This window comes from Dicentrarchus labrax, unplaced genomic scaffold (assembly GCF_905237075.1).
Source record: "Dicentrarchus labrax unplaced genomic scaffold, dlabrax2021, whole genome shotgun sequence".
In the NCBI taxonomy this organism is placed as follows: Eukaryota; Metazoa; Chordata; class Actinopteri; family Moronidae; genus Dicentrarchus; species Dicentrarchus labrax.
Genome location: NW_026136711.1, coordinates 5,752,366 through 5,765,197, shown reverse-complemented (window position 1 = coordinate 5,765,197; position 12,832 = coordinate 5,752,366). Strand labels below are relative to the sequence as shown.

General features: G+C 38.8%; 1 protein-coding gene and 1 long non-coding RNA gene across 6 annotated transcripts in view; one reads left to right on the top strand and one right to left on the bottom strand.

Moving 5' to 3' along the window:
* Window positions 1–12,832, top strand: part of LOC127371816 (calcium-dependent secretion activator 1) — a 225,450-nt gene that overhangs the window by 142,531 nt on the left and 70,087 nt on the right. For 4 of the 5 annotated variants that reach the window (XR_007886457.1, XM_051414931.1, XM_051414932.1 and 1 more), the window contains 2 exons: window positions 4,825–4,893; window positions 10,546–10,652. Coding sequence is in view for 4 of the 5 variants with exons in the window: in XM_051414931.1 (XP_051270891.1) it covers window positions 4,825–4,893; window positions 10,546–10,652 (176 nt within the window). In the remaining variant the exon portion in view is untranslated. The remainder of the gene's footprint in view (window positions 1–4,824; window positions 4,894–10,545; window positions 10,653–12,832) is intronic. The other variant, XM_051414929.1, reaches the window with a different exon arrangement.
* The window catches only part of LOC127371886 (uncharacterized), a 174,261-nt gene that overhangs the window by 139,977 nt on the left and 21,452 nt on the right, over window positions 1–12,832 (bottom strand). The window lies entirely within an intron of this gene.

The window sequence follows — 12,832 nt, the reverse complement described above, 5'->3', positions numbered from 1 at the left end:
AATCCTGACTGAAAATCCTCAAATAAACTATTGTTATGTAGAAAGTCACACAACTGTTTGGCGACTACTTTCTCCAGAATCTTAGAGAGGAAGGGGAGGTTAGAAATCGGTCTATAGTTGGCTAAAACCCCTGGGTCAAGAGTGGGCTTTTTAAGAAGGGGTTTAATTACAGCTACTTTAAAGGACTGTATACCTATCCTGACAATAAAGAAAGATTGATCATATCCAGTAAAGAAGTGCCAATTAAGGGTACGACTTCTTTAAGCAGCCTAGTTGGGATCGGGTCTAACAGACAGGTTGATGGCTTCAATGAAGAAATTATTGAAGTTAACTGATAAAGATTGATAGCAGAAAAACATTCTAAATATATATCTGAGTTTACATTAGTTAAAGTTTCTAAACTTGGAGAGCCAGTGATACCTGTTTAGGGCATTTGGTGACAAATTTTCTCTCTAATAGTAATAATTTCATTATAAAAAAAGCTCATGAAGTCATTGCTACTTAAGTTTATGGGAATATGTGGCTCAATAGCTGTGACTCTCTGTCAGCCTGGCTACAGTGCTGAAGAGGACCCTAGGGTTGTTCTTATTTTCTTCTATTAGTGTTGAGTAATAGGCTCCTCTGGCATTACGGAGGGCCTTTCTATATGTTTATTATTATTATTATTATTATTATTATTTATATGATATTGAGCCTTATAGAGAAATGAACCTACTTTTCACTTGATTTATTAACTCAGTAAACAGTTTCCTGATAGTTTCAGGTCTTCTTCCATACAGTATGTTGATTATTTTGTAACTTATGGTCCCATTTAGTTTAAAATAGATGATAAAGAAGGGTATACTTTAGGACGTGGCTATCTAATGATTGACAAGTCATTCTTGTAGACTCCACCAACAGGGAGCTGGCGCCATGCTGGTTGATGCACATATTTTTGAACCTTTATCACCAAAAAAAGGGAAAAGGGGCCTGCTAGTTTTTAGCTCTGGTTCTTGAACTAAACTTGAAGCAGCTGCACAATGCACAATGACGTGTAGAATATGACACATCTAATATTTTTTGGTTCATGATCTGAACCAATTTAGTTTTGGTCAAAGCGCTCCGAACGGTTCAAAACTAGGTGCTTGAACTGGAACAAAGCCAGTTCACTGTTGGTGGAAAAGGCCCACCCGTGAGTCTGTCCAGTGTAATGCATGAAACTCTGATCAAATTGTCAAACTAGGCAGTGCTGATAACATGTGAATCAAGATTCTGTTACTGCATTGCCTAAATCTCGCGTTGGATCTGTTCATTTTAGTGTACTGTGTAATGAAAGAATAGAAGAAAGAATAATATTGCAAAGAAAGCACAGAGGTTTATTTATCTTTCTGACGTCCCTCTGTCCTTCTTTCTCTTGTTAACCATCTTAAATGTCAGTTATAATTCTTGTTGATCAAAGCCAAGTCATGTTTGACCTGCAGGATCAGGGGGATGATTTCTAGATGACTCACATTGAAAGGAGCAGAAAACAGCAAACAAGCACATTTCCCAAAATGCTGTTGTTGTGTTTAAAAGGTCAATTTAAGACGATGTCTGTAAAGAAACCATCACCTCCCTGAAGACACTAAGAAAGATGAACCTTAGTATCTCAGTTGTGATTGTTGATTATGCCCATAACCCCTGTCCTTCATACTGGTGTGCTTCTTGACCTATGGGAAAAAAAAAAACATTTCAGATTTTACCTCTGCTTGGCGGAACGAATGGTTAATCCAAAGTAGACAGCCCATATATGGAGAAAATTGTGTTCCTTTATTATTCAATCAAATAGAATAGATTTGAAACCAAAAAAGAGATTTGAGAGCAAAAAAGAGTAAGTGGCAATAAAAAAAAAATTTTTGAGATCGAAACAGAACAGATTGCAATTGAAAAAAAATATGAGAGAACATATTTCTTCAACTTCAATCAAAACTAATGTTTGTATGTAAAAACATACGACCATTTTGCTTATAAATCAGTCCTCTTTGCTTGCGAGTTATAAAGTTTTGTTTGCAAATCAGTCCTCTTTGCTTGGGAGTTATAAAGTTTTGTTTGCAAATCAGTCCTCTTTGCTTGCAAGTTCTAAAGTTTTGCTTGCGAATTCAACTGCACTTGATGGGCGGGGCCTACGCTGGTGGATGAGAGAAGAGTTTCTATTGGTTGGTTTGACCTGGCTACGTCTTCCGCATTACACCCACTTCTCCCTTGTGCTGTGCTGCTTCGAGGTAAGCCTGTTCCTCTTGAAACGTTTCCCATAAATAATGAATTGCGCTATACTTGTTGGCTACAGCCTGCCGTACATTCACAACAACAACATTACAACATTAGAACAGCTGTAGAGAACAGGAGCCGGGAGGAGTAGCGGCAGCCCGCTACACAGTGGAAACTGGCACCGTGTTCAGCGGTAGTTTAGTAATCCACGGTAGTACTGTTGTGTAGGAACCGTGACGTTTTGGCACCGCGAGTACCATGCAACACTAAATGTTTAAATCACAGCCTTACGTTGTATACGCCTCCCTGTAATTCACTCACTCATTAGGCTACTCTGCTCAGGCCGTGACTAGCAGAGACAACCATGTTGCTGCTAATCAGTGTGCAGCTGTCAGTGTCAGAAGCAGGGCATTATAATTCATTACTTGTGTTGTTGTTGTTGTTGTTGTTGTTGTTGTGAATGTACGGCAGGCTGTAGCCAACAAGTATAGCGCAATTCATTATTTATGGGAAACGTTTCAAGAGCAACAGGCTTACCTCCAAGCAGCACAGCACAGGGAGAAGTGGGTGTAATGCGGAAGACGTAGCCAGGTCAAACCAACCAATAGAAACTCTTCTCTCATCCACCAGCGTAGGCCCCGCCCATCAAGTGCAGTTGAATTCGCAAGCAAAACTTTAGAACTTGCAAGTAAAGAGGACTGATTTATAAGCAAAATGTTATCGTATGTTTTTACTTACAGACATTAGTTTTGATTGAAGTTGAAGAAATATGTTCTCTCATATTTTTTTTTAATTGCAACCTGTTCTGTTTTGATCTCTCAAAAAAAAAATTTGATTGCCACTTACTCTTTTTTGCTCTCAAATCTCTTTTTTGGTTTCAAATCTATTCTATTTGATTGAATAATAAAGGAACAAAATTCTCTCCATACCCATAGCCTTTGAATCCCAGACACAAACACACATGGATACAGTCTACTCGTAATGTGGTACCTTTCTCTTAGTAACAGAGGAGATGTTGTCTTGCTAATCTGTCCCGACTCAGCTAAAAACAGCGTGGAAACACTTAAGGTTAGACTGTTGTTTTGCTGACTTTGGCATATCCATGAAAATCATGGACATGTGTCAGTCAGCACCATCCAACTCAGATCTGAGATATGAGGATTTGATGCAGTTTGAGGACATATTTGTCAGGAAGGCTCTCAAAGGTGCTTTGTGTAGCATTTAAACTGATTAATTAATTGCTATAGATGTACTCAATTCATTTTAATTCAAATTTTTTACAGTATTATTATGGTAAGCAAAGATAATCTATTATCACTTTCTACATGGAATTTTATTTAATTTTGGATTACTGACAGCTCAAAGGCAGATTGCTTTACTATACAAATGTATTGAATAACAACCGTTACATAATTCTAATCCAAATGTAATTTAGATTGTTTTATTTTCATTAGCTGTATGTATTGATCATTTTGATTTATTTCAAATGATCTGTAAAAATTATGAACAAAGCTGAAGTACAACCTGGAAAGTATCCAAAAATGATTAAAATGAATTCAATTTTCAATTCAATTTTATTTGTATAGCGCCAATTCATAACAGAAGTTATCTCAGGACACTTTTCAGACAGACAGAGACAGAGAGAGAGAGAGAGAGACAGACAGACAGGTGCACAGCAACAAGAGTATTGGCAGGACCATGGCAGGAGGCTCCACCAGGATCGATAAGAACCTGCGAGACGAGAAAGCAGAAGAACTCCGGGGAAGAAGTGAAGTTAGTAACATGCATTAATGGGACATGAATGAGTGCAGAAAGAGAGAGGAAGAGAGGAGCTCAGTGCACCATGGGAAATCCCCCGATAGTCTAGGCCTATAGCAGCATAACTAAGGGATGGTTCAGGACTCACCTGATCCAGCCCTAACTATAAGCTTTATCAAAGAGGAAAGTCTTAAGCCTACTCTTGAAAGAAAAAGAAACAATTAGGACAGAAGATTGTAGGAAACAACTGAAAATGCCACATTTATTAATAAGGTTTAAAAAATGTTGAAAAAATGTATGATTAGAGAAGCATGTTGATATTAGTATTGTAAGGATAGTGTAGAATTAGTTTGATAAGCTGTATCTTCAGTCTACACATTTTAGGTCTGTAAAAAATATAGAATGTCTTAATGCTAAGTTTCACAGTTTTGTTGAGATTAATTGTTTGTGTAATTATTTACAGACTAAATGAGAAGAGAGTTTCCATTTCCATTTCAATAATTAAAATATATATAAAAATAATATCCTCTTAATAAAATAAAAGAAACTACTGTTGTGCCATAGAGCCCACTGTATAATCATTGTGTGGGTTTATAATTATAAGTCATAGTTCTAATTTCCTAATAAAATATTGACATTTCAAATTGATACACATCGCACCTTTGCAGTGAATTTTATTTGCACCAATATGCTTTCATGGCGTGATATTAACTAGCAGCACAAAGAATTCAGATATGGGCCTCGAAAACCTCTTACTGGTCATACCCCAGTGACCTCTGTACTCGTCCTCTCTGACCCTGGCCTCTTGCATGCCTCGGTATCCTCCCTCTTTCTCTGTAGGGAAAAAGAGAGAGATGTATGAGCACCCTGTCTTCTGCTTGGCGTCTCAAGTGATGGATTTAACCATTCGTGAGTACCTTCCTCATTCCCCAGCATCAACCCCCCACCTCTGCACCCTTTTATTTTTCTCTTACAACCAGTATGCACTCCAACCACAAACAAGTGATGTCACTGTTATGTCGTCCCTGATTTCATTTTGGTTTGTTTGTATCTGTTGCGTTACAGTCTTCTTGTTACACTTTCTTGATGTGTTTAAGGCTCAATTTGCCACTCAAAACACATTTCTAATCTTTCTGTGAGCTTGTTTTCAGTCCTACCCAGACTACCTGTTCTTTGTCTGTCTGCGACTTGAATGCATTTTTACTTTGCTTGTGTGTAAATCCTCTTAAGTGTTTAAGATCATAGTACATTCAAACAGGACACCCACATCCTGCAGTTATTCAATCCTTTGAGTGACACATCTCTGGACCCAGGTTAGATGAGCTGTCAAAGGACAGGTCACGCCTTTCTTTGTGAACATGTCTTTGAACCACCATTAAATGCTGAATGGTATAAATTACAATAATTATAACAAGTTTTAATGTTTTTGCAGATTTTCCCATACTGCATTGTAGGTCAAAGTGAAGACTCTTTTTGATTTGTGTCCTTTTTTTCTTGCTTCTTCTAAAGACTTCTATATCACAAAATGCACTTAAAGAAGGAACCTTTAGCTCAGACGCTGCAGATATATGTCCAATGTAACATTTAACTTTATTTCTGACTCCTGTCGTCCATCACATCTGCTTATACTACCTGTACTAAATAATCTCTTCTCTCTCACCCTACCTGATATTTTCCCACCTCTGTTACCTTCTCTCCACTTTTTTTTTTTAAATGTAACTTTTACTTAGTGGAGAAATCTCAGAAAAAATTAAAGGATCCAGGTGATGTTGTACTGTATGTCTAACCTCTGCTGTTAGCTCATCCCTGACCAGAAAACACCAAATTTACCTTAAACCATTTACCACCCAGCCCGTTGTCATTCCCAGTACGTCAAATACTGAGGCTTTGTCACGTCGTGGCCTCAGCCTCTCCATACAGACACACAAGGTACCCTTTACGGTCTAGGACCAGGTTCTAGATGCTCAATGCTTGTGATTCTACCAGCAGCACAGCAGAGTGTCCCAGAAGCATCTCTCCACTCTGAGAATATGCGGTGGGTCTATCTTTGACGGAAGCCGCAACCCACCTGCATCAAGCAGCACTGAGCGGATTGCATTTGCAGGAAGTCAGGCACAGAAACAGCATAGAGAATCTGGTTAATTTTAAAAATATCATAGCCTGTGCAGACCCCAGATTAAATTTCACACTACATCACCATTGTGGCACCAGGCCAGAAGTCATTCAGTCAGAGGCAGGTCACACCGGAGATTTGATACCATGGACAACGAGAGGTTCATCTTCAAACTGGAGAAACACACCATTTTGTATGACACTACAGATCCTTTTTAAGGGCAAAATACATTTCAATTCAATTCACAGGTCAATAACGTCAGACAGGCAAGATGCTCTGAAGACACCCCACTTCTGAAACGCTCTGATGGGATTTGAATGAAAGTGCCTAACTGTGTTGCAGATGCAACGTCATAAAGCCGTGCCTGGTGAAAGTTCACTGTTAGTGTCACGTTAGTTCGCATTACTTAAGTCTAAGTCTAATGTAACCCATCCGCATTAGGTGATGAAGTGTAAAGAGCGACAGTCCACATAAGAAGGTGTGGATGGTGGGGTTAAAAAAACACAGGATTTTCCCCCAGAAGACTGGGGTTTGTGTCCCATGTTAAACTAAAAGTCATTTGAAGTTTTATGTTTCATCAAGTCACATAAAATATTTCACTGCATGCATCACGTGACTTGTTGCCACAGTAATGGCAACCTGACTTACATGTAATCACGTATCAGGTAACATCCTTATTTTAACCCAAATCATAATGTTTTTCTAAACCAAATCAGGTAGTTTTGTTGCCCAAACCTAATCAAATTGCGCCAATCTCACACTGTTAACCACGTTTTAAAAAGGTGTCTCACACAGACACTAGAGGGTACCTTGAGCTTCCATATGAGACGTTGAGGGGTATGACAAAATGGCTTTGGTATTTGACGACCTAGGATGAGAACGTGTTACACCACCCTGTCACAACCTTCCTGATGTCTGTACATTGCTCAAAAGCTTCACAGAACATGTTTCAGGTATGTTTTGACAGCATTAGTAGTGCCCCCCAGGCCATGTGGTGTTTTTCACTGCTCTGAATTTGGACATAAACCTTTGTTGAGATTGATCAGTTTCTGCAGGAATTAGAAACAGTAGTAAGAATGAAGGCAGATTTAATTCAAAAGTAAGAATAAGCTAGAATTAAGATTTGCAATGATTTGTTTGAACTGCAATTTCAGAGTAAAATACAACACCAAATTGGGCTTTACCGAAATCACACCCATGCTTTTGAAGCATAGGAATTGTTGTTATGTTACAAAACTAAATATTCAGAAGAGCAGAAATTAGTTGATTGATAAATGGAGAGATGAATCACACATTGCTAGTGAAAATCACTTCTTCTGAGTGCAAGCGTCCAAGCATGGAAGAAAACACTGCATGCAGGTGGAAAATTAAACCCTTGCAGTGACAATCCTACACAAAGTGGCTTTAAGAAACAGCATTTAATTTCAAGGTGACTTGAGATCAATCCTGAGAAGACTCCTGTCAATTGTCTACTAACCTGCAGTTAGCAGGCACACCATCAGCGTTATAAAATGTCGTGAGATCCCAGTGAGGCGTTGACTTGGGATATTAACATAATAAAACTGTCAACTTGCTGTTGTGATGAAATCTGACAAAGCTGGAGACTATTATTAAATAGTCAAAGGTTATAGAAAATATAACTTTATATAAAACAATTTGTTTCCAATAGTACACTTGACATACACATAATAGCTCTGACTTGACTAGATCCTAACAATTCCCCATTTGAACCAGTACAGAAGTCCCATTCTGTGGAAGCCTTCAGCCATGTTAGCATGACCTAAGCCTCCAGCGACAATCACCCATCACCCTGCTGTGTGCGGACTAAACACAGCCGTGACTCTGACATGGCCAATTCAACCCGTATAATGGGCCTAACGTGTTTACGCCAAATGCAACATTGTGCAAAGCAAGGCTATTGCTGAGTTTTTATCAGGCTTTGCAGACAAAGTTCAGCAAAGTTGAACTTCAAAAACCTCAAATACGCTGACTTCCATCACACATGTCCAATGGCATACTGGCGCTGACAGGAGGCAGCAGTTGTGACAGCGCCAGTTTCCTTGCAGACAAGAATGGACACAGTCTTTGCTATGGAAAAGACTTCAGACAGAGCAATTAAATAAGCATGTTCAGAATGCTTCATCACTGCAGACAGAAATACAGCACTGTGCCATTGCAGGTGAATTGAGCTAAAACTGATTTAAATCCAAAAGTTAATTGATTCAAAGCGCTGAACATGCCCACCATCTTCTACAAAGCTTGACCTCTGACTTTATCCTGCCACTACAACAGAACTGAAGTGCTATACTACAATGCTCTCTGGGCCTCAGCTGGGGTCCCTTGTTTTGTAAAATGTCTTGAACCTCTGAGTACAAGGTGAGTTTCATGGACATCCAAATGTAGGAAATGTTCCAACAATATGGTTTTATAATCCTGGCCATACAGTTCATAACACTGATCTCTATGAACAGATATCTGCATATGAATGCAGAATCTGTAGGCAAGGTTTGTAGTTTGAGTAGTATTTGACCAATCACGTTTGAGCAGGCTTTGGCTGCATGCAGGCAGAATGCATTGCCCAAAATGCAATCTCAGAACCCATCGTCTATCAACTGATGATGAGTTGGCTTTTTATTGCCTTTTTTTTTTTTTTTTTTTAAATATCTGCATTCATGTGCTGATATCTGTTTTTACCAATATCTCGTACTAAGTTCCTAATCAGACTGAAGAGGAAGTCTTCCCCTGGATATCCGTTATTTGGATATTCACTGGCAGCATTGGAAGCCCTGAGACATTAGTCATTGCCAAATTATCATCAGACGATAGCCGATTGGTTCTAAGATATCTACTCCATAGACTTTTTTCACAACAGCCATTTTGACATGAAATAGTAGGGTAAACACAGGTGCTACCAATTATACTAATTCATATTCTGTTGTATACTATTAAGCCTTTGATTGCTGGCATTGTTATATGGCCTAGCTCAGGTTAAAAGCTTTGTTAGAGTCAGAGTAGGGTGGGTTATGACATTGCGTTCCTGGGGGAAAAATAATGGGGGCTAATAAATTGGTAGGTGGTATCATATGGGAGGAATTTTTGATACTGGTATTGGTATCAGAACAACTCTACTGCTATTTTGTATGTTGGCTAACTGGAAAGGCTCTGCTACACTAAATGGAACGGAACCCTAATAATTATCATTTCATGTCGAAATGGCTTATGTGAAAAAGGTCTATTTTAAGTGATAAAGCACAACAAGGTCATATGATATATGAGAATAATGGATGAAGTGATGGCACTGCTGCATGCCATGAAGTTTATACCTCGGATTCCATTATATTCTATACCAAAAAGCATTGGCATGCATTATCATTGATATACCATGGGCAAAGCAATGCTTACCAAAGGAAAAGGAAAGTCTACATTAAAACCATTAGAAGCTTGGTGGCATTAACTAAACATGGGTTCAACTGACTGTCAACTAATCAGAAACAAGCACATTATCTGGCTGTGGTATGAATTCAGTCCTGTCATTGAACATACTAAAGGAACATACTAACCCTTACCCTAACCCTAAAGAGCATAGTACGGAAAATACACAAAATAACATTTTGTGCAGACTTACTCTTAAACACAAGTAGAGTGAAATTCAACTTCCCAGCCCAAAACAATCAAACTGCAAACTAAGTCAGATACTGTGGAGACAAACAACATAACCACAACACTACTGCATGATGAGTGTTAAATGTACGTGCTGTTTACATCCTTCATCACATCCGTGTTTTTTCTAGATGACTGTTCTGTCACAGTGACAGAGGTGTGATTCATTCACTACATACCACAGGCCATCACTAGTTCCAGCCATTCCAGCAGTGATTTCAGCACTCTTGGGGATAATGTTTGATATCAATTAACAAAATCTAGCAATCCTGGAATTACAGTGTAACTAGGACTGGATAAAACGTGTGTTTGTCTCAAGAAAATATAGTATACAGTTAATACAATTCTGATTTATATTATATTTTCTATCCTGGATGCTACAAACACAATTGAGTCTTTTGCGATACCCAGCCCTAATCATTTATATTGATGCTTGTATTTTTTAATATGATCATGAGATTGTCCAAGTGGTTTAGGCTGAGGCTATAGACTGGACTAAGGATCACTTTTGAAGCAACAGCTATATCCAAAATTTGTGACTGACTTAATCCTTTAGCTCCAGTGTTTGGGAGTATGCAGGATAACACACATGTTGTTAACTTTTGTACGAAATAATCTAAATACAATAATATCAAAAACAAACTTTTATATTTCAGACCAGCAATGTTCTTATACACTTTAGGTTGCATGGATATAGTAGTAACAAGAGCCTTTCTTTAATTAAGAAAAAATAGATACTGATCACAATCGGAGGCTGCCCGTACTGACCCATCACCTTTTTGCTCCAGAGAATGTAGGGCGGTTAGTCACCCCTGCCAAAAAACTGGAGGACACCATTCGCCTGGCCGAGCTAGTGATTGAGGTGCTTCAGCAGAATGAGGAACACCATGCTGAGGTCAGTGTCCTGGTATATATGCATGAATCACGCACACACACACACACACACACACACACACACACACACACACACACACACCTGTGTAAATACTGCCACTTGGTCAGTGGCCTTCTGCTTCTAAATATGACGCTCTAGGTGTCCCTCACGCGTCATTTCTGGACATGCAGGGCTCCACGGTCCTGTTGAATTATGTACCAGATGTAATTTAAGTACTTTACTTAATGCCCTGTTGACACTACGTGATTTTAGCCCTAATGTTTTATACGCTGACTATATTGGGAGATCGGCAAACAAATTCTCCCAGGCCGGAAGAAAATGGGTGCTCACTCCTGTCAGAAGGACCACATTATGTGAATTCTTCAACAGTGCGTCTTGCAGACTTGCCTCACCAATGGCAGAAAAATATCTAGCAGGCTAAATATCTGGTTATGACCGAATAAAATTTGTCTTTATGGATTATATTGTGGCCGAATTGACAAGAAGACTGTCGACACATAACGGCCTTTAGCTCGTGTTTCTAGAATTACGTGTATTTATGGACACGTTAGGAATTGTTAAAATTTAATATTTCTTAAAGGGAGTTTGGTGCAGGGAACTTTTAGTTGAATTCAAACTGCTAATGTATAATTTTGAACGTTTTGTCACCTCTACACAAACACTAGGTAACTGCTGAAGTATGTTAAGGTTGTCTGTTGTTAGGTAGTTTGATTAATGCTTTAATTTGTGTACTGATTACTGATGCTGGCTGATCAGGATCATTATCATCTTATTTTACTCAGTTTCTAACAGCAGTATGCTGTGAATTATTGGCCTTTGTGCGTGTTTTAAACCACTTTCCCAATTAACCACGATGTGCCTGTTATTAATGGTGTTATTAATGAGTCCTGATGAAATGTAGTTTGGAAAGCAGACTGGTTGTGAAAGATATTGCAGTCTGTGACTCCCTGTCGCTGATCAGTCACATAGTGTGAAAACCACAACGACTTTAAGACTCCCAATTACAAGACTGAAAGTTGCGTAATGTGAACAGTAGAGAGTAGAGATGTCGCAACTTTTAAAGTGTTGTAGTGTTACCAAGGTTAAAGTTAACTTACATACGTTACGAGAAAGAAATTGATTACTTTTGGTTTTCCATGGGACACAAACAGTGGTCTCCTGGGTTAAAGTCCTGTTTGTTTGAGCCATCCATCCACCCCAACTCCTCCATATACGTAATGCCATATAGAAATGGTGCTAGAGGGATACCTACAGTGTCATATTTTGGAGTAGAGGGCCACTGACCAGGCAGCAGTATTTGAAAACTTGGGAGTAAGCCCGGGTTGTCTTCACAGCCATATCATAGGTTTACAGGGGCAGTGAAAAGCCTGTGTGCTGTTAGTAATGAGAGCATTATGCTGCACTTTTGCTACATTATTACTAATTTGTAAACCTGTTAGCCATATGGAGCATTTTCTGGTGTTCTTTACCAATTTATCAGTCACAGAGTTTGGTTTATGTTTGAGATATTGATTGACTTCAGAAATCACATTTGTAGACTTTCCATTGAACATGTTTCACCTTTGTCTCTAGAACACCCACAAGGCTCTCTAGATTAGTTTCAGAAGATAAATTGAGCAAGTTATTTTGTATTCCTCCCGACTGAGGAATGACAGTTCTGTGTTCACATTGCAAATAGTAAATACAAAGTCCCTCACCAGCACCCACATGCTGCTTTGAATCATCATACTGCGTCTGATCTGCACAGCGGGCCATGCCTGACACAAAGTACACACTCTAAAGTGTAGGCAAGTTTGTAGTAGCAGCGGAGAATTATCAATCAGGTCTATCCTCGGATCACAGCAGAGTAGCTACTCTGTTTATCCGACAAACACTGGGTTGAAGGATAAGAACAAAAATTATGAAGGCAAAAGGAAAAGAGACGTACTAATGAAGAAAACATGGATTTTGTTTTGATTTAAAGATTCAATCTATCCAATCTTTCTGCCTTTTCACTGTGAATGCTGTTACATCACTGTAAATCACATTATTTTGTCACTTCCTTATTTAACTGAAACAAAATTGACTTATTCCCTCTCTGCTTTTTATTTCAATGACTTATATTGTTTCCGGGGAAATGTTTGAACAGGGAAAAGAGGTATGTGATTGTCCTAGTGCCATATATGCCCCATCTCTACCCT